General features: G+C 43.7%; 1 protein-coding gene across 5 annotated transcripts in view; it reads left to right on the top strand.

The window, feature by feature from the left end:
* agap3 (ArfGAP with GTPase domain, ankyrin repeat and PH domain 3) overlaps nt 1–27,707 on the top strand; it is a 229,141-nt gene that overhangs the window by 120,106 nt on the left and 81,328 nt on the right. For all 5 annotated transcript variants that reach the window (XM_033982327.2, XM_055228496.1, XM_055228495.1 and 2 more), the window contains exons 4-6: nt 16,341–16,426; nt 22,199–22,340; nt 23,323–23,457. In XM_033982327.2, coding sequence (XP_033838218.1) covers nt 16,341–16,426; nt 22,199–22,340; nt 23,323–23,457 — 363 coding nt within the window. The remainder of the gene's footprint in view (nt 1–16,340; nt 16,427–22,198; nt 22,341–23,322; nt 23,458–27,707) is intronic.

Consider the following 27,707-nt stretch of genomic DNA (forward strand, 5'->3'; position numbering starts at 1 on the left):
AACACCCAGGATCATGTAGAGCGGGTTAATATGGACATTTAAGACCAAAATGACAAGTCTGACAGCAAAAGTTACAGAGAGAGGGGACACAGTTTTTTAATAGAAAGTGAATTAGAGTCGATGGAGCTGGAAGTGCACCCATGATCACTTCCTGTTTGGAATGTGGCAGCTAGCAGGTTAGCTATGTCCATTTATATAAACAGTCTATGATCCTCAAGAAGGGTCTCAGCTGTGGTGTGTCTTAAGTGCTTAAGTAAAAATACAGATACAGAAGTAAAAACTTACTCAAGTAAAAGTAAATGAAAAATGTCTACTCAAGTACCCATTTAAAACTGTACTGTAAAAGTAAAAGTATTTCACAAGTGTTATTAATTTGTTTAACTCAGAGCGCAGGTGCCGCGGGATTTTCTCAGTCAGTTCGATGCATTCGAAGCATCAAAGGAAAAATACGGATGGATATGTAAAACAGAGGTGGTTGTGTGAAAAATGCAGTACCTTTAATAAGATTTTTATGGCTAAAAAGAATTAAAGTCTAGGCGAGCTATACTGGTCTATAATGTGCTCAGTCTTTAAAGGGTTAAGTTTTAAATGTAGTTGACATAGATTAAAAACGATGCATATTTTGGTCTATAGTATTTTTTTATATTTTATTTTTTGGTCAATTGCTTCATTTTTCTTCTGAATTTTGTGTATTTATTTTTGTTTTGCTCAAATCCGAAGCTTGAATTTAAAACCTTTTGTCAGGATGTTTCCACGAACATGGAAACATCAAATCACATGAAAAGTACTTTTTTACTTTTCAATCCTATTCAAAAATGTAGTGGAGTAGAAAATACAGATACTGCTCTCAAATGTAGTGAAGTAAAAGTAAAAAGTACACACTGTAATCCTAATCTAATCCTAACCCTCCCCATAGGTTTCAACAGTGTATGGTGTTTTATGTAAAGTATTTTTTCAGATTTAAATGAGACTTTAACCATCGTAAATTTTAAAAAGGCTGATTGTGTGTGGGCTGAGTGAGGAGGTAGTGATATTTGCAACACAACACAGATATTTAGTTGTTTTCTCTGCAGCTGTCTAAACTGGACCAGTTTATCTCTCTAAATCCTGCAGGTTTTAAGCCAGCGGATACTCGGTGGTATTCTCGAGGTCACAGACTGCTGCTGGTCTCCTCTTTCATCACAAACAGTTTATTGAGGAGAACTAAGTCTGGAACATTTACTCCATCAGATGCCCTGCAGACAAGTGTTTCAACTGGAAAAAACAGACTGGTGCACTTCAGCATCAGGATCACTACAGTTTTATTTTGTGTTGATGGGACGAGTAATAGTAGTTTAGATTGAGTTTGTACAGTATATGAAGTCTTAAAGCATGGAAGTTTTTCCACTGTCGGCAGAAACACGTGTCCAAGAGTTTCACTTATAAACCAGGAGAAAATGGTGGTTTAGTTTCTGTAGCTTGGATTATAATGATGAGAAGAACCAGAGAAGAAAGAAAGAGATAGAGAGAGAGAGAGAGAGAGAGAGAGAGAAAAGAGAAAAGGTGAAGAGCTGGGGCTGGATCAGAGACAGAGGGACGGAGAGGAGACAGCACCGCACACACGCACACAGTCACACACAGACAGACACACAGACGCACACACACGCACAGATAGACACATACAGAAACAGAGAGTGAAGGAGATTCTGGACTTTTTGTCAGATTGTGCAGATTTAAATCAAAACTTGTAAAGTGTGTTGACTCAGGAGGATTAAGAGACGCTGTGGCCCTGACTCAGAGCTCTCATCTAAACAACGCTGACTCCTCTCAATACCACGCGCCACTACCACTCTCCAGTTCCACTCTCCAGTACCACTCTCCAGTACCACTTTCCATTACCATGCTCATCACTCTCCAGTACCACTCTCCAGTACCACTCTCCAGTACCACGCTCCAGTACCATGCTCCAGTACCACTCTCCAGTACCACTTTCCATTACCACGCTCATCACTCTCCAGTACCACTCTCCAGTACCACTCTCCAGTACCACGCTCCAGTACCACGCTCCAGTACCACTCTCCAGTACCACGCTCCAGTACCACGCTCCAGTACCACGCTCCAGTACCATGCTCCAGTACCATGCTCCAGTACCATGCTCCAGTACCATGCTCCAGTACCACTCTCCAGTACCACTTTCCATTACCACGCTCATCACTCTCCAGTACCACTCTCCAGTACCACTCTCCAGTACCACGCTCCAGTACCACGCTCCAGTACCACTCTCCAGTACCACGCACCACTACCACTCTCCAGTTCCACTCTCCAGTTCCACTCTCCAGTACCACTTTCCATTACCATGCTCATCACTCTCCAGTACCACGCTCCAGTACCACTCTCCAGTACCACGCTCCAGTACCACTCTCCAGTACCATGCTCCAGTACCATGCTCCAGTACCATGCTCCAGTACCATGCTCCAGTACCACTTTCCAGTACCACTTTCCAGTACCATGCTCCAGTACCACGCTCCAGTACCACGCTCCAGTACCACTCTCCAGTACCACTTTCCATTACCACGCTCATCACTCTCCAGTACCACTCTCCAGCACTACTCTCCAGTACCACTCTCCAGTACCACGCTCCAGTACCACGCTCCAGTACCACGCTCCAGTACCACGCTCCAGTACCACTTTCCATTACCACATGAGCAGCCTTTTGATTAAAATGCGCTTGCCTTATCATCAACCAAAGGTTAGATCACCATCTATCAATCTTTCAAGCCCTAGTTTTGACCACCTCAGAAGCCTTTTCTTCAGTCTCTCAAAAAGATTAGCTCCATAGAAGAATGGACACTACTAGTATCACTTCAGAAGTTTCCATCAAACAAAACATGCAGATTAGGCACATTCCCCCAACTAAGATAGTCCTGACCAAAACTTGGCTCGAGATCTGAAGATGGGTCCCGTGTGTGCTGCACTAAAGCTATTTCTGACAGGTCACTCCAGCAGCATTGAAGCCTATGTCAAAGTAATTGTACTGATACTAGTACTGATTTCCCTGCGGGGTAAACAAAGTATAGCTATGTCTTACTTACATTACCTCGTTTACCTTTCACTGCTCATGTACACGGCTCTTTAACTAACTGATCTAAGAACCAAATCTGCCTCAAACAATCAAATACAGCTCTTAATATACAACTAGTCACCAATATTTGCCTCAAAACACCAAAATGTAAGCCTTGTCCACTGTATTTTTAAAATCACGTCTCAAATGCCCCCTTGTGGACCCTCCCCGAATCTGCTCAGTCGTGATAATTACTGCCATTTTTTCACTGTTTCATTATGGTTTAATTATAGTGACTCAGACATAGAGCGTAGAATTCGTTTCTGGAAATTTTACTGCACCGAGGGAGCAGAGAAAAAAAATCCTCGAAGCCTAATTAGTTCTTCAGAAATCAATGGTAGAAAATGGTGCAAAACAGAGGAAGTGATGTTTTCTGTAATCAAGCCGACGCGTCCACTCAAACTCGCATCCCTCAACAACTCCGCGTACTGCTGCTTACACCTGTCGCACGATTAGCATCTGCTGAAACCTTTGTTTTGTTTGGGGCTTTTATCTTCTGGAATCTTGCAAATTGGAAAGTACAAGGTGAGAAATCAGAACAGCCGTGGTTGTTTTCTTCAGTGTTTTGTTCCTGGGCTGATCTGGGAAAAAAAAGCGACTGGGGTGTTGCCATGGAAACGCGGGATGGTGCTCAGTTGCATTGTGGCGCCGTGTCAAGGTCTGCGCCTCCGTGTGAGCAGAGTATGCGGGCTGCGTGTTAACCATGCCGACAGACGTTGTAGTAATTGTGAATTTGAAAATGTTTGTATTAGCAGAGGTGTGGAGCGCTGTTTTGACTTTGGCTCTGTAACCTTGTGTAATGAAAGCACTGTTCTAATTAGTGTTGTTAGGTCAGAATTATCAACTGCAAATTCCCCAATATCAAAGCATCCTTTTTGCACTGCATCTACAGCTTTGAGATCTTGTTTAGGCGACAGTGGCTCAGTTGGTAGAGTGTTTGGTTGTTGAGATATCTTAAAGAGCCCATATTACACTATTTTCTGATGTGTTCTAATGTTGTTTCCTCATTGCAAACAGACCTGGAGTTGTGTTTTGTTTCATTCACACATGTTTAACACACAAACTCTGCATAGTTAGGCTGAGTTCTTTTCTCAAACTGAAAATACTCTGTTCCACCTTGTGATATCATCATGTGGTAATACAGGAAGTGCTTCACTGTGTTTTAAACGCTATGCACCTTCACTAGAACCATTTGGATGATTTCAGCCCTGGACTTGTCAATCTCTACTGAACTAAAGGTAAATGGAGCCGTTAACTTAATTTTGAGCTTTGAAGATGTAGACAAGTGTTACTCAGACATGTGTGAATGAAACAAAACACAACTTCAGATCTGTTTTTGAGGAGGTAACGACATTATAACATGACTTAAAGCTCACAAGAGTCAGTTTTGCAGAATAACATCTAAAGTTGGGTTGTTCAACAGTCTCAGATCGAGTGCAGTAAACCACAGGCTGGAGGCAGTTATTGCCGTATTGGAGCTGGATCTGCAGAATAAACCCATATCATATATATTTCCTGTCAGTTTAATATGTCTGTGTCAATGTAATATACACAGCCACACTGTTTGTGAATGGAACCAAGGACATGCCATATATACTGTACTTTCATATCCCTGTCTCTGCTATAACACTGTAAATAACTAGAGACTCAAAGGTTGATGCGTCCACTACCACTACAGCTAATGCATTCTGCCATCGTACTCATGTGCAAAACAATTCTCACACTTTGCTTGTGTTACAATGTGAGTGGGACTATGGCTATGAACAAAACATGAATTGAAGACAGAACATGTACCAAAATGGACCATATTGTAATTGTTGTAAAAATTCCGTTTAAGACACAAGCCCTTTAGAGTGCAGTATTCATTTACTCAACCAAGATATGACAAAACAGTGACAGGTACAGAAGGGATGTTTGGGATATGCAATAGTATCCATTATTAAAAGATTTTTAGCCTACAGCCTTTAGAACTGTTGTGTTATCTTTCTGTTATGAAGTTATAATCTGCAGTTTTGTGTTTACATTTATAACCTATTCACTTTGTGTGCGATACTTGAACCTAGGGATATAACTGATATAGAAATATCATGATCTTGTATCGTCAAAGGTCTCACAATAATATCATGGGCCATCACCATATATCAAAGTACAAGTCTCTTTGGTTGAATTCAATGTTTTGATGCTGCAGCAGCAAAAAAACAGAACTACATAGACCATGATCCTTTGCTCTCTGTCACTCCAGTCTAGACTGTATATATAATTGGACATAGCTAACCTGCTAGTTGCTGTGTTCTGGATAGGAAGTGATCATGGGTGCACTTCGAGTTCCATCGACCCTGGCTCCAATTCACTTTCTATTGAAAAACTGTGTCCCCTCTCTCTGTAACTGCTGCTGTCAGACTCGTCATTTTGGTCTTAAATGTTCGTGTTAACCCGTTCTATATGATCCTGGGGTTTTTATTTCACTATTTGTGTCTGTAAATCAAGATATGAACATTAATAACAGACAAATCAGGCGCCTTCTTTCCCCGAGGTCGCTCCCAGTAGAGTTAGCAACAGGTTTGATTGACAGTGTTGCTAAGCGCTCACTCCCTACTAAACCAGTGGTTATCTTCAACGGCCTTGTTCTGGATTGGCTCTTTGGTTGCTATGATACTTGTGATCAGAATTCCAAATATTGAACTCTGCTCCAAATTGTCTCTATAACTGCTCTAGCCTCGATGAGCTTCATTTGGCTGGAGCTGAACGCTGTGGGTGACGTCACACTCACTCAGTCCACTTCTTTATACAGTCTGTGGTTGAACCTCAAACACTATCTTTCCAGGTTTGATTTAGCAGATTTCTGATAGATCACCGTAATATTATATCAAGATTTGTCGACACCAAACTGTGAAGAAATTCTGAGTGCACTCTATAAAACAAATGCATTAGTAATTTATATCTAAATTATGCAAGAACGTCAAGAGAAAACCCACGATTCCAGCTGAGCCTTGTTCAAATCTAACACAGCGAGTCCTCCTCATTTTACAGGAGGAGAATGTAATGTCCTTCAAATCAAATTTCTCATTAAGCAGGACTACTTCAGATTTAAGTTTTTTTTGTTTTTTTTTAATCCTCATTACAGCTGAAGATGTGTGTGGGAACCATAGGCTGTATAAAGAAGTGGAGTGTGACTTCACCCACAACGATCAGCTCCAGTCAAATGAAACTCATTAAGACTAGAGCTGAGTTCCATATTTGGAACTGCAACCGCAAGTATCATAGCAACCAAAAAGTCAATCCAGAGTGAGGCTGTTGAAGGTAACGCCCCTTCCAGCACTGCTGGTTTAGCAGGGAGTGGGTGCTTAGCAACGCTGTCAATCAAACCTGTTGCTAACGCTAGCTGAACCGACCTCGGGAAAAGAAGGCGTCTGATTTGTCTATTAATCTTCATATCTTGATTTACATACACAATAGTGAAATAAAAACTCCAGGATCATGTAGAGTTAATATAAACATTTTAAGACCAAAATGACGAGTTTGACAGCAGCAGTTACAGAGAGAGGGGAAACAGTTTTTTAATAGAAAATGAATTGGAACCAGAGTCGATGAAGCCAAAAGTGCGCCCATGATCACTTCTTATTTGGAACGCAGTGGCTAGCAGGTTAGGTTATAATATTCAAATATGGGATGATCTCAAAGTCTGGCTCATCTTTTTGTTTTGGGTTTGTTCGGATCCTTTGTTCTGTGTAAAAATGGCCGCTTCTTCTTTTGGGGCTTTTAAAAATCATTTGGAGGTATCGTTTCTTCATCTTTGTGAGTCTGACGCGTACAGGGAGAAAGTGCTGGGGCCGTAAATCTGTCTAAGGCAGTGTCATGCCCGCAGCTTCCGTCAGAGCTTCAGAGGCTGTGTTGAGCCGTGGGGGATTTTCACTTTGCCATGGGGGCTACAGTGGACTTAGCTAGCACGATGGGAGTGTGACTGGAGGCTGGCATTTTACGATACATCACTATTCCAGTAACAAGGCTAAATGGTGAAGGGAAATCTTTTTAAAACTGTAGTCACTCGTTAAAATGTGTTCAGTGGACTGCTAACTTTTACTGTTTCCTAATCTAGTGATATGGGCGATGTGTTAACGAGATTAACATCATACAAACATTATGAGTTAAAGTGCACTATGTAACTTTTCTGCTTGTCTTTAATGTGAAGATGTTCCAGCTTGAACGTCCTAAAGTATGGCATTAAACTTTTTACTTTTTATTTTTAAACACAATATACATCTTACATATTTAATGACAGTTTTATTTCTGAAAAACACCATAAAAAACATGCTTTGTTAATATAAGTGGGCTTGTCTTTCCACAGATCTGTCTTGTAACTTGGCCTGGTGCTGTGACCTGCTTGTCTCCATGGGGATTAAGGTTAAATTTAATGCCATAATACATAACATTCTTGGCAAAGCGTTACAATCTCATTGGAGACAAGTCGTTGGCAGGAAAGTTTCATCATTCACATTTAAAGCTCCTGTATTACACAAACTCTCTTGACAGCATTAGAACATGACTTAAAGCTCACATCTCCTCAAAAACAGACCTGGAGTTGTGTTTTGTTTCATTCACACATGTTTGAGTAACACTTTATTTTCAAGTTAACAGCTCATTTTACCTTTAGTTCAGAAGAGATTGGCAATTCCAGGTGTGATTCTAGTGAAGGTGTGTGGAGTTTAAAAACACAGTGGAGCACTTTCTGTATTACCACATGATGACATCACAAGTTGGAACAGTGTTTTCTATGTTTTCTGTTTGAGAGAAGCCTAAATATGCAGGGTTTCTATGTTAAACATGTGAGAATGAAACAAAACACAAATCCAGGTCTGTTTGTGATGAGGAAACAACATTAGAACATAGATTGGAAAATAGTGTAATATGGGCCCTGTAAATCTGCCATGTTTGTGCTGTATAAATAAACTTGTGATGTGCAGACAGCAGCATTACTCCTCTCGTTGGGTCAGGTTCTTGTGCTCCATGTTCACTGTTAAATCAAAAGGCCAAAGTGTCCCCTTTGCTCCGCACTTCGTGTATGATGTAGTTGGAGCTGTTTTCAAAAGCAGGCGAACAGCAGGTGTCATGGTTACAAAGATTATGATTATGATGATGATTGAAAGCTGCTGATGTTAATCTTGCATGCTGGGAACAAATCTTACATCTAAAAGTGTGGTTTCCAACACAGCGTTATCTAATAAAGACCCGACCTTGGCTCGAGCGACTGTTACGAAACTGTGAAAACCAGAGCCAATCGTCTCTGCACACACGAGGCCTTCTGCAGAAACCTACTCAAACAATTCACCATCATTTCTGGGCCCTTTCCAAATGTGTGCATTATTCAATTTGGCCTGATCGCGTTCTGCATATTTCAGTATTCATAAGGCAGTGTTTTCATTCCCGGGGACATCTGTAGCCTCACGACTTCCTCATTTGAATGTTTTTAATCTCTGCTGGATCGCAAACCATTCAAATGATATGCAGAATCTAATGGAATGCTCCTCGTCTCCCTCGGCTTTATCTGCGACGCTAGAGGCGAGGAGACAAGGAGGGATGGATGAAGGGTGGAGATCAGCCCCAGCTCCTGTCCCAGCCCCAGCTCCTGTCCCAGCCCCAGCTCCTGTCCCAGCCCCAGCTCCTGTCCCAGGCCCAGCTCCTGTCCCAGCCCCAGCTCAAGCCTATGTCCCAGCTCCAGCCCCTGCCCCTGTACCTGCCCCTTTCTCATCTCCTGTCCCAGCTCCTGTCCCAGCCCCTTTTCCACCCCCTTTTCCACCCCCTGTTCCAACCCCTGTTCCAACCCCTGTTCCAACCCCTGTCTCAGCCCCAGTCTCAGCCCCTGTCCCAGCCCCAGCTCAAGCCTATGTCCCAGCTCCAGCCATGGGCCCATCTACAGCCCCTGCCCCTGTACCAGCCCCTTTCTCAGCCCCTGTACCAGCCCCTTTCCCAGCTCCTTTCCCAGCTCCTTTCCCAGCCCCTGTCCCAGCCCCTGTCCCAGCCCCTGTCCCAGCCCCTGTCCCAGCCCCTGTCCCAGCCCCTGTCCCACCCCCTGTCCCAGCCCCTGTCTCAGCCCCTGTCTCAGCCCCTGTCTCAGCCCCTGTCCCAGCTCCTGTCCCAGCTCCTGTCCCAGCTCCTGTCTCAGTCCCTGTCTCAGCCCCTGTCTCAGCTCCTGTCCCAGCTCCAGCCATGGTCCCAGCTATAGCCCCAGCCCCTATCCCAGCTCCTGTCCCAGCCCCTATCCCAGCCCCTGTCCCAGCCCCTTTTCCACCCCCTTTTCCACCCCCTTTTCCACCCCTTTTTCCACCCCCTGTTCCAACCCCTGTCTCAGCCCCAGTCTCAGCCCCTGTCCCAGCCCCAGCTCAAGCCTATGTCCCAGCTCCAGCCATGGGCCCAGCTACAGCCCCTGCCCCTGTACCAGCCCTTTTCTCAGCCCCTGTCCCAGCTCCTGTTCCAGCTCCTGTCCCAGCTCCTGTCCCAGCCCCTGTCCCAGCTCCTGTCCCAGCTCCTGTCTCAGTCCCTGTCTCAGCCCCTGTCCCAGCTCCAGCCATGGTCCCAGCTATAGCCCCTGGCCCTGTCCCAGCTCCAGTCCCTGTACCAACCCCTGTCCCTGTACCAACCCCTGTCCCTGTACCAGCCCCTGTCCCATCCCCTGTCCCAGCCCCTGTCTCAGCCCCTGTCTCAGCCCCTGTCCCAGCCCCTGTCCCAGCCCCTGTCCCACCTTCTATCTCAGCCCCTGACCCATCCCTTGTCCCACCTCCTGTCTCAGCCCCTGTCTCAGCCCCTGTCCCACCTCCTGTCTCGGCCCCTGTCTCAGCGCCTCTCCCAGCCCCTGTCTCAGCCCCTGTCTCAGGCTCAAGGGTCAAGACTCAGATTCAAGATTGTATTGTCCTTGTCATAGAAAACAACTAAGTTACGAGAGGGGCCACAGTTTTTCCAATGTAAAGTGAATTGGAGTCGATGGAGCCGGAAGCGTGCACATGCTCATTTCCTGTTTGGAACACAGCAGCTAGCAGGTTAGCTTTGTCCATTTATATGTACAGACTATGGCATTAGCATGCTGAGGACCAAAAGTCTGTGAAGATATTTATGACTTCAGGAGATGGACTGCTCTGGCTTCTTTCATCTCTCGACAGTTTTTTCAGTGCAAAATTGAATAAAAATATATATTTTTTAATAATCTCAGAGCTGCCTCATGGGCCAAATCAGACCCTCTGAAGGGCAAAACTCCACCCAAGGGCCCCGCTTTGGGCACCCCTGGTTTAGAGCATCAAACACTGCAGAGTTTGGATGTAAAGTGGAATACAAAAGATGCAAGAGCCCAACCCCATAAACAACCTCATAAACAACTCCAGTGTAAACATGAGCATAGGGATGACATCAGAGCAGCACATGTGTAATGGACAGGACCCGTCTTGAAGAGCAGATCACAGAGACACACTCAGATCAGTTTTCTGCCATTATGCAACAATCCAAAGTCCAGCTCAGTGTTATTGTATTGGTGGGTGTGCCAAGAAATGCCAAGAGTACAAGGCAGTGATCGAAGCGAAGAGTAAAGGCTGTTTTTAAAAATCTAAAACATATTTGGAGTTATTTTGAGTTCAGGTTTTTTTTTTGCTCCATGCCATATGTGTTCATTTATAGTTTTGATGCTTCAGTGAGAATCTACAATGTAAATAATCATGGAAATAAAAAAAGAAACATCCATTAAAACCATAGACTGTATATATAAACGGACATAGCTAACCTGCTAGCCACTGCATTCCAAATAAAAAGTGATCATGGGTGCGCTTCTGACTCCATTGACTCTGGCTCCAATTTATTTTCTATTGAAAAACTGTGTCCCCTCTCTCTGTAATTGCTGCTGTCAGACTCATCATTTTGGTCTTAAAATGTCTGTATTAACCCGCTCTACATGATCCTGTTTTTTTTTTTGTTTTTTTGTGGTTTTTTTGCTATTGTGTCCATAAATCAATAACAGACAAATCATGCGCCTTCTTTCCTTGAGGTCGCTCCTGCTAGCGTTAGCAACAGGTTTGATTGACAGTGTTGCTAAGCGCCCGCTCCCTGTTAAACCAGTGATGTGGGCAGAAAGGGGCATTACCTTCAACAGCCTCACTCCTGATTGGCTCTTTGATTGCTATGATACTCATGGTCAGAATTCCAAATATGGAACTCTGCTCCAGATTAGCCCTTATAACTGCCAACCTCAATGAGCTTCATTTGACTGGAGTCAAACGCTGTGGGTGACGTCACACTCACTTAGTCCACTTCTTTACACAATACACAGTTAATGGCTAAATGTGTGGCTGGTACATGGTGCACTGTGCCAATACTGAATGTTCTTCCTGTACATTAAGAAAAAGCTCAGTGATGTCCCCATTATATAAATCACATAACAGCTCCTTTTATCCATGTACCACTCTACATATGTGCTTTTAAAATGAAGAAAATACATTACCACTGATGCATAGTCTTAGAGCGAGACCAGGATCACCCATTATACATCTGAATAGCATACAGCTGCACCTAGCATACAGCACACCTGGAGGCATTCTGTCCTTGTGCACCTGTATAATGTCCGAGCTAGTGATGGGAATTTCGGCTCTTTTGTGGGATCTGAATCTTTTGGATCTGTTTATTTCAAAGAGCTATTCAAAAGCCTGGCGCTTTTTAATAAATTATATTTTGACCTTTTTTTTTTTTTTTACATTTTAATTGGCAGTAGGGTGACCACTTCAGATTGTAGAGAAAGGGACACAAAGTGACAGACTCAGACTGTATAAAGAAGTGGTCTGAGTGAGTGCGACATCACCCACAGCATTCAGCTCCAGTCAAATGAAGCTCATCGAGGCTAGAGCAGTTATAGGGGCCAATTTGGAGCCCAATTCTACATTTGGAATTCCGACCGTGAGTATCATAGCAACCAAAGAGCCAATCTGGAACAAAGCTGTTGAAGATGATGCCCCTTCCCACCCACACTGCTGGTTTAGCAGGGACTGAGCACTTAGCAACACCGTCAATCAAACTTGTTGCTAACATTTTAAGACCAAAATGACGAGTCTGACAGCAGCAATTACCGAGAGAGGAGACACAGTTTTTCAATGTAAAGTGAATTGGAGCCAGAGTCAGTGGAGCTAGAAGCACATGACTTCCTGTTTTAAACGCAGCGGCTGGAAGGTTAGCTATGTCCATTTCTACAGTCTTTATACAGACTTTTTTTCAGTATCGATAGCTGCTCAAATGAGTATCTAGTTTCAATACTAGTTTTAATATCAATTGGCATCAGATTTTTAATACTTTTGCTAAACCTTGTCAGAACTTTTAAAATGATACCTGACAATCAAAAAATAAAAACGTTTTGCTTTTGATTTGATTTCCCCTAAAGGCCATATAAATTTGATCGGAGACCTTGGACTATACCACACTCTATTCTAACGTCTACCTCTGACTCTCCCCTCACTGTCACCCCGCACTCTCACCCCTCACTCCCACTCTCTCTCACCCCTCACTCTCACCCCCCATTGTCACCCTCAATCTCACCCCTCTCACCTGCTCTCTCACTCTCACCCCTCACTATCACCCTCACTCACTCCCACTCACTCTCACCCCTCACTGTCACCCGCACTCCCACTGTCACCCCTCACTCTCACCCACACTCTCATCCCTCACTCTCACCCATACTTTCACCCCTCACTGTAACGCCATCCTCACTGTCACCCTCACTCCCCGTCACTGTCACCCTCACTCCCACCCCTCACCCCTACTCTCTCTCTCACCCCTCACTGTAACCCACACTCTCACCCCTCACTCTCACGCCACCCCCACTCTCACCCTCACTCCTACTCTCACCCCTCTCACGCCTCTCACCCGCACTCTCACCCCTCAGTCTCACTCTCTCACCCCTCACTCTCACTCGGGTTGACCTTCTGCCTGAATCCATCTCTCTCCTCTTCTCTGATTGTTTGATTTCTGAGAACACCCCTCGCTCCCATTACACCTGCCAGCGCTGCTCCAGTGAACCCAGCGTCTCCCCGGGCAGCGTGACACCCGCTCCGGAGAACGCTTTCGCCTCTACAGCTGTGCATTAGACGCGCTAAATGGCATTCTCGCGCCCCCATAATTGGCTCCAAAGAGACACTGTGTTTCCTGTTGACACATACACACATAACCTTAGGGAGATGCAAGCTGAGAAAGTGTGCTTAAACTTCGCCTCTGCGTTCAAAGTTTTACGAGCCACGTCACGCTGGCTTTGCAATTGAATTTTTGGGTGAATTTGTTGGTTCTAAGGCAGTAAAAATCACAGAATGAAATCATAAAACCAACTGGTGCGGTGTTAATATTATGACTGTTATGCTCGGCTGTCGGAACCAGACTGCAGGAGGTGTGGTATTGTATGGAAGTTTGAGGAGTACTTTGAAAATGTGTTCGGCTACAGAAAACTGAATACCCAAATTCTGTCTTGTGTTCTTTTACATGGGCCAATCAGAGTACTGCATTCTGAGTACTTACCTTCCACTCTTTCCCATTGTTGTATCTGTCTGTCCTGTTTTGTGTGTGGATGAATCTTGTCTCCTTTGCCTAAGAAGTCCTGGCTGTGTGAGTCCTGGCTTTTGATTGGAGGACTGTGTTCCCACCTGACCGATCGTGTGTGTCACTTGCAGCCGCCTCCCCTATTTAAGGATAGTGTCCACACCTGCTCGAGGCTGTCGGCCCGTGTGGCCCTCTGCCATTTTGTCTGAGTTGTGTCATCTCCGGTCTATGTGTCTCTTTTATGTGCCTGACTTTGTGTGTTTGAGACTCTAGTTTAGATTATTAGTGCTTAATGTGTATCTCGTTTTGTCACTCCATGTCAGTCATCACTCCATTCTGTTTAAAAGTCCTTCAGTCCTGGTTTAGTCCTGGTTCAGTCCTGGTTTAGGCCTGGTTCAGTCCTGGTTCAGTTCAGTCCTGGTTCAGTCCTGGTTCAGTCCTGGTTGGATCATGGTTTAGTCCTGGTTCAGTCCTGGTTTAGGCCTGGTTCAGTCCTGGTTCAGTCCTGGTTTACTTCAGTCCTGGTTCAGTCCTGGTTCAGTCCTGGTTCAGTCCTGGTTCAGTCCTGGTTTAGTCCTGGTTTAGTTCAGTCCTGGTTCAGTCCTGGTTCAGTCCTGGTTTAGTCCTGGTTCAGTCCTGCTTTAGGCCTGGTTCAGTCCTGGTTCAGTCCTGGTTCAGTCCTGGTTGGATCATGGTTCAGTCCTGGTTCAGTCCTGGTTTAGGCCTGGTTCAGTCCTGGTTTACTTCAGTCCTGGTTCAGTCCTGGTTCAGTCCTGGTTCAGTCCTGGTTTAGGCCTGGTTCAGTCCTGGTTTAGTTCAGTCCTGGTTCAGTCCTGGTTCAGTCCTGGTTCAGTCCTGGTTTAGGCCTGGTTCAGTCCTGGTTTAGTTCAGTCCTGGTTCAGTCCTGGTTCAGTCCTGGTTGGATCATGGTTTAGTCCTGGTTCAGTCCTGGTTTAGTCCTGGTTCAGTCCTGGTTCAGTCCTGGTTTAGGCCTGGTTCAGTCCTGGTTTAGTTCAGTCCTGGTTCAGTCCTGGTTCAGTCCTGGTTTAGGCCTGGTTCAGTCCTGGTTTAGTTCAGTCCTGGTTCAGTCCTGGTTCAGTCCTGGTTGGATCATGGTTTAGTCCTGGTTCAGTCCTGGTTCAGTCCTGGTTTAGGCCTGGTTCAGTCCTGGTTTAGTTCAGTCCTGGTTTAGACCTGGTTCAGTCCTGGTTGGATCATGGTTTAGTCCTGGTTCAGTCCTGGTTCAGTCCTGGTTCCATACTGGTTGGGTCATGGTTTAGTCCTGGTTTAGGCCTGGTTCAGTCCTGGTTTAGTTCAGTCCTGGTTCAGTCCTGGTTCAGTCCTGGTTTGATCATGGTTTAGTCCTGGTTCAGTCCTGGTTCAGTCCTGGTTCAGTCCTGGTTCAGTCCTGGTTCAGTCCTGGTTTGATCATGGTTTAGTCCTGGTTCAGTCCTGATTCAGTCCTGGTTCAGTCCTGGTTCCATACTGGTTGGGTCATGGTTTAGTCCTGGTTTAGGCCTGGCGTAGCCTTGGTTCAGTCCTGGTTTAGTCCATGGGAGTGGATCTCTCCTTCACACTGGTTCTCCTTGAGTTTTTTTTTTTTCCTTGCCGAAAAGAGGGGTCTGAGGACAGGGGGCGCTCTGGGACACTTCTCCATTTGCTTGTTTTGTCTGTTTCACTGTTCTTTCTGTTGGTTAAATCAATTCTCATGTTCAGCCCTAAGAGTCCAGTTCAGTTGGTTATTTTCATACATATTTTATCTCACTTTTGTTGATGTACCTTTTACATGTACCTGTTAATAAAATGACTTCTTTATTTGACCATTTTTCCTTCTGTTTTTTGTTCCCTTCCTGATCCGAGCCAAGCTGGATCGTAACATCTGAGTCACATTTAAATGATAGAGTAAAAACGCTACATAGGATTAAAAAAAAGCTGTATGTTTGTGTGTGTTTGTGTTTGTTCTGTTTCCTGTCACTCACTGGAGACGTTCAAATCTCACGTCTCACCACAAGGGGCAGTGTTTTATATTTTTCTCTCCGATTCTGTGCAGTTTGGGCCTAAATGTTGTGATCATGTTCTGCATTACTGTATATTTTGATTTTAGAAAAAGTAACTGTAAAGTATCTGGATAACTCCAAATGAAAGAACTGTGTTGTAACTGGAGAATAGTATTTAGAATGTTGTGTTCTCGGTGCATGTATTCAGTTACTTCCAGTTGTGGAAGGTAACGTAAGTAATAAAGTACTGTACTTAAATAGATATTTTACTTTACTTAAATACATTTTACAGTGTGTACTTTTTACTTTTACTTCAGTACATTTTACACCAGTATCTGTACTTTGTACTTCACTACATTTTTTAACAGGACTGAAAAGTAAAAATGATTCAGCTTGAATTCAGAAATGGAAAACTGAAGATTTGTGCTGTTACTGTGAACACTATATGTGTAATTTTTAATCAATATCACTACATTTACTCTTTAACAGTCTCTTAAAGAACATTTTTAAACAGGTACTTAAATACTTTTACTTGTAACCTGAAAATCATATGGTGTTATACTTAAGTAGATTTTTCCATGTGTACATGAGTAATTTTTACCTCTGTATCTGTACTTTTACTTGAGTAACAGAATTGAGTACTTGAGGCACAACAGGTTACTTCCCAACACTTTAATGACTCTGTTTCTCCACAGGGGGGCGATTCAAGAAAGAAATCGTGGTGGATGGACAGAGCTATCTCCTCCTGATCAGAGATGAGGGAGGGCCTCCAGAGTTACAGGTAAGTTACACCACAATATGCCAACATCAGAATTTCTCTGTGTAACTTTTCTGAGCACACCACCTGCTTCTCTTTTAGTTTTAGTTCAATTTATTCCACCGTATGGCTGTTGTGACCCAGGTGGACCGAACATATTAAACAGAACACATGAGTCAAACAAGTTACAAAAATTTTAATGGTTCTGCAATGTCTCAAGATTTATTTTCATCGAGTGTTGCATTCATTTTTCTCCAGCACATCCCAAAGATTCTCTGTGGGGTTAAGGTCTGGACTCTGGTGGCCAGTCCATGTGTGAAAATGATGCCTCATGCTCCTGAATCACTCTTTCACAATTTGAGCCCGATGAATCCTGGCATTGTCATCTTGGAATATGCCCGTGCCATCAGGGAAGAAAAAATCCATTGATGGAATAACCTGGTCATTCAGTATATTCAGGTGTCAGCTGACCTCATTCTTTGAGCACAGACTGTTGCTGAACTTAGACCTGACCAACTGCAGGAACCCCAACCTATTTGCTTAGTTAAATCCAGGTGGCGACTATTTTTTGGCCAGGCAGTGTATTTTTCATCGCTCAAAATAAGCATCACACTCGCGGAAGCCAGTATACCCGCCAAAACGGCCTGCATTTATCGAGAAATCTGCATTAGCAAAAAACAAAAAAACAATATATACAGTGTTATCTTCATTTTCAATGTCAAAAATATATTTGCGGCTCCCAGTGTTTTTTTCCGTGGAAACTGGGTCCAAATGGCTCTTTGGGGGTTAAAGGTTGCCGACCCCTGGACCAGACTGAGATGGTTTGGACAGTACAGAGGAATCATGTGTAAAGGCATGGTCACCGCTCAAGCTACACCAAAGAGAAGATTTTAAAACACAGTGAAACGGGGAGTAAAGGTGCAGGGAAGATGCTCTGAAACGGTTAATGCTGTGAGGAGACAACACAACGAGCTGTTCTTGTGTTTTCTGTCTCAGAGCTTAGCAGAGTCTGATATTGTGAGTGTTTAAGCCGTCTGCTAATACTGTGAAAGGAATCATAATGAAGTGAAGTAACAAAACTAGAGAGGAAGAGGAGACAGGGCTGTACACTGCAGCTTATACGGCTAACTGTGTTAAACACAATTAAGCTAAAGACGATGACAATGAGAGAGTTCATTTCATGGACATCTCGGCTCATCAACTTTGATCTCGTCTAATTAAATCAAACATCAAATAGAAATCAGAGATTTTTCAGAATATAAAAAACAGATTACATAGAAAGGTGTGGTAACCAGGACTAATATGAGAGATTAACGGTTTACACTGTACACACCTTAAAACATGTACACACACGGCCAACAGATGGATAAAACAGAAAAGTGCCTACAAAAGGAGGACTCGCTTCTGTCCGTCTGTCCCAGGGCAACTGTGGCTCTGTAAAGTGTTTTAAGTGTCGTGAAAGGCGCTGTATAAAGATGGAGACAGGACACAGCGGACATACTGTGACCTTAAGAGCATTGATTGGCACTAAAAGGTAAACGGAGCTGTTAACTTGAAAACTCCCACTTCATGACATCACAAGGTGGAACAGAGCATTTTGAGCTGAGATGTAGACAGACTAATAATAAAATGTGACTCAAACATGTGTGAATGAAACAAAACACAAAGCCAGATCTGTTTTTGTGGAGGGATCTAGATTAGAACGTGGCTTGGTGCTCGTTAGGGTCCATTTTGTGTAATATTGAACCTTTTAATACTAAAACGTTGTACTTTTCTTTCCTAAAACTTTGCCCGATCCAAAATCGAAATTATAACCCCACAGAGGAGGTGAAATAAGGCAGCATGTACTTTGTAAAAACTCAAATAGCTGAACCAAACCTGAACCAGACTCCAGTTTAAATTAACTATGGTTTCAGACACTTTTAAAGCACTTTTCACCTAAATGAAATATTGTCTGGAGCTGAGCTGAAGTGAACTGGCTCGACTGAAATGTGCTCTGTGCAGATGGACAGCAACAATGCACAATGCAATCTATGCCACTACAACTATTAGACAGTCTGGATTCAGACTATAGACTGTATATATAAATGAACATAGCTAACCTGCTAGCCACCGCATTCCAAACAGTAAGTGACCATGGGCGCACTTCTGGTTCCATCAACCAAACTGGCATATATCAAAGTACAAGTCTCTTTGGTTGAATTCATTGTTTTGATGCAGCATCAGCTAAAAAACAGAGAACTACATAAACCATGATCCTTTGCTCTCTGTCAGTCCAGTCTACATAATGAAATAACTGTTATTGAGCACTTTTAAAATATGAATTATTTGGATTATGACACTTTGTTTTAGTCTTAAAAGTTCGTATTAACCCACTCTACATGATCCTGGAGATTTTATTTCACTATTGTGTCTGTAAATCAAGATATGAACATTAATAATGGACAAATCAGGTGCCTTCTTTTCCCAAGGTCACTCCAGCTAGTGTTAGCAACAGGTTTGATTGACAGTGTTGCTAAGTGCCCTTGCTAACCCAGCAGTGCGGGCAAAAAGGGACATTACCTCCAACAGCCCCTATAACCACAAGCCTCGATGAGCTTCATTTGACTGAAGCTGAACTCTGTGGAGGGCGTCACACTCAGTCCACTGGGGCAAAGAGGTCGGGCTGGAAACACAGCATTTGTTTTGTCTTTAAATGTTGTGAAATAATCTTGCTCTGGTGAAGTTGGTAAAGTCCACAGAGGCAGAGCAGGTGGACTGGGACGTGCTTTGTGTCAATGCAGCTTGAGACGCAACAATATGAAACATACCAGCTTATAAATGTTATTAAAGTGATTATAGACAACATTTGAGAGTTTACTTTTCAAAGAGGTGTACAGACCCTCACCTCAACCCTCACTGCTAAAGAGAATTGGGATAGAATGGGAAGGGCTAAGGCAGGCATGCCCAAACTGTGGCCCGGGGGCCAAATACGGCCCTCAGACCAATTGTTCTTGGCCCTCAAGCTTCCAGGTGAATTGGCCCGAATGACCTTAAACAGTACTTTTTACTGTACATTTCTGAAAATCTACTTAGTGTCCATATCAAATATTTAATGTGTCCCATTGAGGATGTAAGCATGAATAAAGGTCTAGATTTGAAGTATTCACTGTATTGACTCTATGGCCCTCAGTCGGGCCTCAGCTTTTTCTGTGTTTTTATATGTGGTCCTTAATGAGAAAAGTTTGGACACCCCTGAGCTAATTTAAAAAATTAAATAAAAGTTTAATAAAATTAAAAAAAATTAAAAAATAATAAAAGTTTGTTTCTAAAGTAATAGTATAGATAAAAATATGCTTAAGTAAAAGTATCACATGAAAAAAATCTACGTAAAAGCATTAAAGTACCTGTGTAAAAACGTATTTAAAGAGTAAAAAGTAAAAGTATTTCACACAGATTTTGAGTCTTATAAAGCTTCAAATGTGGTGATTTTGATAAAGAAGGTGTTAAAAATAAACCCTCAGCCCTCACACAAGAATAAAAAATACTTCTACTTTTCAACCCAGTTCAAAAATGTAGTGGAGTAAAAAGTATTGTACTGTACTAAGTAAAGTACAGATACCTAAAAAATACTTGAGTGCAGTACTTTTACTTGGTTACTTTCCTCCGCTGCTGTTGGTGGTACATATACCTCACATTTCCCTCTGCGTGTCTGTGCAGTATTTTATGGTGCATCATTCACTCGTTTGGGGAGTAGACGTTCGTTTGGCTGTTGTCAGCTGCCCGGGTAATTAGTAGCATAATTAAAGGCCTCCATTACACTCCCACTCTCACAAGCAACACGATCCCAGCGCCGGAGGAGAGGAGCGATTCACTGGAAGATAGGAGAGAGGAGAGGAGCGATTCACCAGGAGAGAGGAGAGCAACACAATCCCAGTGCCGGAGGAGAGGAGAGGAGAGGAGAGAGGAGAGGAGCGATTCAAGGGAGGAGAGAGAGAGAGAGGAAAGGAGCGATTTACCGGGAGAGAGGAGAGCAACACTATCCCAGCGCCGGAGGAGAGGAGCGATTCACCGGGAGAGAGAAGACAGGAGTGGATGGGAGAGGAGAGAAGAGGGGAGGGGAGGAGAGAGGAGAGCAAAACAATCCCAGCACTGGCCTCGAGGCGCGATTCGCTGGGAGAGAGGAGAGACGAAAGAGAAGAGAAGAGGAGAGGGGAGAGGAGAGGGGAGAGGAGAGGGGAGAGCAACATGAGCATCGGCCTTGAGGCGCGATTCACCGGGAGAGGGGAGAGGACGGGAGAAGAGAAGATAGGGGAGAGGAGAGGAGAGGAGAGGAAAGGAGAGGAGAAGAGAAGAGGAGAAGAAAGGGGAGGGGAGAGGAGAGCAACATAATCCCAGGACCGGCCTTGAGGCGCGATTCACCGGGAGAGAGGAGAGGAGAGAGGAGAGAGGAAAGAAGAGAGAGCAGAGCAGAGAGATAGGAGGAGAGGAGAGAGAGAGGAGAGAGAGAGGGGAGAGAGGAAAATGCCCAGAAATCAGGCAGCAGTTGTGTTTTTAGTGCAGAGCTCGAGTAGTTACGGCCCGTGTTATTGATGGTGATTAGAATTGATGGCATCGGCTCACGGGAGTCGTTCTCACTCGAGTCCTCCTCACTCGAGTCTTCTTCACTCCTGCTCATAAAGTTTGGGGATTATTAATGACCCGGATGTATTGTGACGCAGCAGACGCACAAATGATGCTCGCGAGGGGGTAGAGCCGAGCAGATATTATTTTATCCGTAGTGGAATCATTCATTGTCTTTCCCTGGCGTGTGCAGACTACAAACACAAGCGGCCGTACATGCTGCTGCACTGCACCCGTGTGTCACAACAGGGAAGTGCAGTGTGCACATGGAAACGAGTTAAACACAGTGAAAATCAATTTTTGTTATAAAGGGGATTTTAGAAGTAGAAACAATTGATACAATTCACATGAACAGAATGTGGGCTAAAAACACTGGTTTGCCCTGTTTCTGACTTTTTGTGTTACTTTTTGTGATCATGATGTCAGGTTCAGGATGTAAACGTACACAGTCATAAGAATAATCTTGCATTTCATTAAATTATAAGTCAATTTTAATCAGAAAAAAATCGTCATGTGGAAAAATAGTCGGGTCATTAAGGGGTTAAAATATTTAGTTTATTTATTTGTTAATTGTAACTCCGCTCTATTTATTAATAATAATAAAAAAATAAAAATAATAATCATAATAATAATAATGCATTGGATTTATATAACTTTTTCATTATTGTAGCCCATCTGGACAATCTGCCCCTCCAACCACCACCAACACACACACACACACATTCATACTAAGAAATGTGAGTGAAATGTCTTGCCTAAGGACACAGCGACATGTTTTTGCCACTAGCGCCCCCCTGAGGTACCTGGTCCCAGTAGCCTCCCATCCAATTTTAAGCAGGCCCTGTTTATCTTCTGAGATCAGCACCTATGGCAAACATTAGCAACAGCGTCTGCATTTCCTGCTGTTTGCCCAAACCATAATCATAATGTGATAAAATGAGTTATGTCTAACACATTTTGACTTTACTCCTGCCCTGGCTATGCTCATGTCTACAGCAGAGTCCAGCTCCAGTATCTTTACTCCAAACAAACACTTGCACCATCTGTATCAGACTTTCCCGTGGCATTGGTTGTAGCTCATCTCATTTCATAATTTCTGAAAGAACGTGTTGAAATTCCTCATCTTGTTGCTGTGTTGAGCAGAAGGAGCCTCCAGTGGCTGTAATCCCCTCTCTTCTCTGTGCTGTGTTCCAGTTCGCTGCCTGGGTGGATGCGGTGGTGTTCGTGTTCAGCCTGGAGGATGAGATCAGCTTTCAGACCGTCTACAATTACTTTCTCCGCCTGTCGAGCTACAGGAACACGGCCGAGGTCCCCATGGTGCTGGTCGGGACGCAAGGTTCTCAATATTACAGTTTCTTTCCTAAGTACATCAGATCAGCTCGGGCCAATGTGTTAGCATAATATGGAAACTCAAATACTGTAGTTCTTCATGTTATCTGAGGACTTCTTCCAGCAGAGAACACATGGTCTATCATAAGAAGCAGATATTTTCTTTTTTTTTTAACAGTGTAGATGCTGTTGTTTATATTGTGCGTTATGTAAGACTATGGCGGCTCAAGTAATTCAAGTCAGCCAGGCCTAGGTCTATTTTGAACAGTTCAGATCCTGCTCTGATTGGCCCATACATCGTCGAGTAGCTCTGGCTTATTTCAGACAATGACACCACATATGGAAACAATATGTAAATGTATGAACCAGAGACTGTATGTATATATGGACGGGACTAACCTGCTAGCCGCCGCGTTTCAAATAGGAATTCACTTTACATTGATAAAACTGCTGCTGTCGGACTCGTCATTTTGGTCTTAAAATATTCGGATTAACCTGCTTTACAGTGGTCCCCTGTTTATCGCGGGGGTTATGTTACAAAAATAACCCACAATAGACGGAATCTGTAAAGTAGTCAGCTTTATTTTTTACAATTATTATATATGTTTTAAGGTTGTAAAACTCCTCACCACACACTTTATACACTTAGACAGGCATTAACATTTTCTCACATTTCTCTCTTGTTTAATTGATTAATAGCGACTCTCATGTAGTTCACAGTTCCTCTGACCTTAGCTCTTTATCGATCAAACATTTATGTAAATTTGGCTGAACGCATTTTGTATTGTACAGGAGACACGGCACGTCCCTTAGCCAATCAGGATGCAAAACACAATGCACATCAATACATTGTTAAAAAAAGCATGCAAAATTGCACACAAAAAAAAAAACACTTATTCAGCCTTATACATATATATATAAATTCATCTCAGTATAAACACCTGCAGACTCTGAATCGTGTCCTAAAGTGTTTGCTTTTCTTCTTCCAGATGCCATCAGTGCCGCCAACCCCAGAGTGATTGATGATTCCAGAGCCCGAAAGCTGTCCAACGACCTGAAACGCTGCACCTACTACGAGACGTGCTCCACCTACGGCCTGAATGTGGAGCGAGTGTTTCAGGACGGTGAGGAGGAGGAGGGTGTGATTTATGCTAGAGAAGGAGCTCAGGGAGTCCACATCTGTTAGTGCTCCAGCGGCGTCTGCTAAAGAGGGTTTGAGAGACAATAATGTTCAGAGTGAGGTTCAGCGGAAGGGAACCATCAACCAGGGACGAAGATCAATTTACAATAACAAATGGGAGCTCCTGCTCTCGATGTAATCATCAGAGCGGGAGGTTGGCAGGTCTGATTCCAGCTCCCACAGTTGAATGCTGCTTTTGTGTCCTTGGGCAAGACACTTAACGCCACTCGCCCCCAGTGTCTGTGTACACTGGTGTATGAATGTGTGAATGTGTGAGGGTTCCTTGTGCTTTGAGTGTCTTTAAAATATCTGTAAATGATGCCCTCCATGGCAACAGGTGGTAGACTCTCCACCAGCAAAATGACATAGTGCAGCTTTAAAGAACTTGTTGCATACAATATTATATCATGAGCTCACTGCCCCTTTTAGTTCAGCCTGATCTCGTCTAACCAGTGCAGGAAGAAGTACTCTGTTACTGGAGTAAAAAATACCCTAGTAAAAGTATTGTTTAAAAATGTACTTAAAGTAAAAAATCACACAGATTTTGAGTCTTATAAAGCTTCTAATGTGGTGATTTTGAAAAAGATTTGAGCTGAATTTTGGATTTTGGAGAGGAGAATCCGACCGATAGTCGAACCTCGGATTCAGGAGGAGCAGTGTGGTTTTCGTCCCGGTCGTGGAACACTGGACCAGCTCTATACTCTCCATCGGGTCCTCGAGGCTCATGGGCGTATGCCCAACCAGTCCACATGTGTTTTGTGGATTTGGAGAAGGCATTGGACCGTGTCCCTCATGGTGTCCTTTGGGGGGTGCTCCGGGAGTATGGGGTCCGGGGCTCTTTGCTAAGGGCTGTCCGGTCCCTGTATAACTGGAGCAGGAGCTGTGTTCGCATTGCCGGCAGTAAGTCAGACCTGTTCCCGGTGCATGTTGGACTCCGCCAGGGCTGCCCTTTGTCACCGGTTCTGTTCATTATATTTATGGACAGAATTTCTAGGCGCAGCCAGGGGCCGGAGGGGGTCTGGTTTGGGAACCACAGGATTTCATCTCTGCTGTTTGCAGATGATGTTGTCCTGATGGCTTCATCGAGCCAGGACCTGCAGCAGGCACTGGGGCGATTTGCAGCCGAGTGTGAAGCGGCTGGGATGAGAATCAGCTCCTCCAACTCCGAGGCCATGGTTCTCGACCGGAAAAAGGTGGTTTGCCCTCTCCGGGTGGGTGGTGAGTCTCTGTCTCAAGTGGAGGAGTTCAAGTATCTCGGGGTCTTGTTCACGAGTGAGGGAAGGATGGAGCGGGAGATTGACAGGCGGATTGGTGCAGCGTCTGCAGTGATGCAGTCGCTGTATCGGTCCGTTGTGGTGAAGAAGGAGCTGAGTCCAAAGACAAAGCTCTCGATTTACTGGTCAATCTATGTTCCTACCTTCACCTATGGTCATGAGCTTTGGGTAATGACCGAAAGGACAAGGTCGCGGATACAAACGGCTGAAATGGACTTCCTCCATAGGGTGGCCGGGCGCACCCTTAGGGATAGGGTGAGGAGCTCGGTCACACGGGAGGAGCTCAGAATAGAGCCGCTGCTCCTACACCTTGAGAGGAGCCAGCTGAGGTGGCTCGGGCATCTGCTCAGGATGCCTCCTGGACGCCTCCCTAGGGAGGTGTTCTGGGCATGTCCCACTGGGAGGAGGCCCTGGGGAAGACCCAGGACACGCTGGAGGGACTATGTCTCTCGGCTGGCCTGGGAACGCCTTGGGGTCCCACCGGAGGAGCTGGAGGACGTGTCTGGGGTGTGGGAAGTCTGGGAGTCCCTGCTTAGACTGCTGCCCCCGCGACCCGGCCCCGGATAAGCGGAAGAAAATGGATGGATCGATGGATGGAAACAAGTGAATCAATTGTTTTTTTCGGCTTTTATTTGTATATTTTTGCTCAAATTATAAACGCGTAAAAAAAAAATTTACCCTCAACCTTTTCAGCAGGTCTCACATAATAATAAAAATACTTCTACTTTTTAGTCCAGTTTAAAAATGTTGTGTAGTAGAAAGTACAGATACTGCTCTCAAAATGTACTGAAGTAAAAGTAAAAAATACCCACTGTAAAATGTACTTAAGTACAGTATAGATACCTAAAATCTAATTGTTACAGTACAGTACTTTACTACTTTTACTGTTTTATGGCCCTGGAATTGCCAATCTCTACTGAATTAAGGGTAAAAGGAGCTGTTAACTTGAAGACCACCTCTTTATGACATCACAAGGTGGAACAGAGCATTTTGAGCTTTGGCGATGGAGACAGACTAATAATAAAGTGTTACTCAAACATGTGTGAATGAAACAAAATACAACTCCAGGTCTGTTTTTGAGGAGGTAACAGCATTAGAACATGACTTAAACCTCTCAAGAGTCAGTTTTGTGTGATATAGGAACTTTAAGTAAAAATCGTATACACCACTTTGAATGACTTTTAATTAGGGGCGAGTGACACGCCTTGAAACATTAATATCATAATTTGATTTACGATTCACATAAACATTAACTTTATATTGACTTTAAGAGGTGACTAAAGTGACCTAGTTCTTCTGAGAGTCGCTGCATCACTGTGACTTTATAAAACACCTATCACTCACTCATGAAGGAGACAAACACACAGAGCTGATGGAGACGCAGTGTTTGAGCACAGAGCCGCTTTAACACAGAACCTCTAAATCACAAACGGCATTATCACCACACTCCATATTGTCGCAAGGTTGAGATTACATTATTTCTATTTCTATTTTCTCTGCTCTTTAGCTCTTTTGGACTTCACTCATACAAAGGCTGTGTGCTTCTGTTTTCCACGCAAACGCCCCGACTGAACCAGAGACCAGAGCGCGTTGATATAAAATGCACCACTAGGGACAGTTTGTCTTCTATCTGGACGAGGACGCTGACCTTGGTCTCCCTCGGCACCGTTTGCACTGTAACAAAACGTTCAAAGTTTCTTTCAAAGTGAACGTTGAGCTGTTGGGACGATCAATAAAGCGGCACGATATTTGGAAAAAATATGCCATTGTTAAATCTTCTGATGGGCTTTGGCAATTTGCAATTTATGTTTATAGATTTAAAAGTTCAAAGTTCACATCTAGGAGCATAAACATTTGAGAGAAGACTGAAATCTGAACTGCTAAACCAGGGGTTGGCAACCCACGGCTCTGGAGACGCATGCAGCTCTTTCATCCTTATACTGCGGCTCTGCGAGGCTTGGGAAAATACAGTATAAGTATTTAATTGAAGTGTATTTTGTTTGAGTTAGTTCTTTTTTATTGTAGTTTAAACTGGAAGAATATTGTGATCTTGAAATATTAAAATAAAATTATATTTTCTTATTTTTGGTTATTATTCAAAATAAGCATCACACGTGCGGAACAATGTTAAAAACAAACACCACTCACGCTTCACAGACGACAGCTTACACTCCTGTGTAAAGACACCGAGTTTTAGACAGGAGCAGGAGGATCTTCCCCGACGTAACTTTCACCTGTCCCTCATGACACATAATAAGCTTGTCCGTAGATATATAATGAAAATCCTGATAGGAAATTGCCACAATCCATTCGATATAATGGCAAGTATATATATCTGTGTGAGATCTGCTCTTGTCCTTCTCGATGACATATCATGTATAATGTATATGACACCAAATGTAGAGTTGTCCAAATGTAGAGCCACAAGCGAGTGAAAATGTGCCAAAAACAAAAGGCCAACTGAGGAGTCAGAAGAGGAGCCTACAACCTCCAAGAAAAAGAAAGCTAAATTTAACAGAAATACCAGGAGTCACCCTTAAAATATGGGTTTTTGATGGCTCTTTGAGTGTTGAAGGTTGCTGACCCCTGTGCTAAACTACTGGCTCGGTCCACAGTAGCACACTAGCTAGCTGACGTTTATAAAAATCAGAAAACATAAAACAACCAGCTGATTAAAATTCAAATTCAAATAAAAACTACCCAAATATTTTTATACGTAGAATACTCCAGTTTGTGGTGTTTGAATATTTATTATGCCTCAGAATTAGCATTAACATTGAGACACAAACATGTCTCTTTCTAAGCACAGAAGTGTCTGGTGAAGTATTCATTTTATTTGTGTCGTGTTTAATATCAGTGACATCCACCTGCAGCTCTCTGTCCACTCTCTGACCCTAACACCCTAACCTCTGACTTATTT

Source organism: Periophthalmus magnuspinnatus, chromosome 17 (assembly GCF_009829125.3).
Source record: "Periophthalmus magnuspinnatus isolate fPerMag1 chromosome 17, fPerMag1.2.pri, whole genome shotgun sequence".
NCBI lineage: Eukaryota > Metazoa > Chordata > Actinopteri > Gobiiformes > Gobiidae > Periophthalmus > Periophthalmus magnuspinnatus.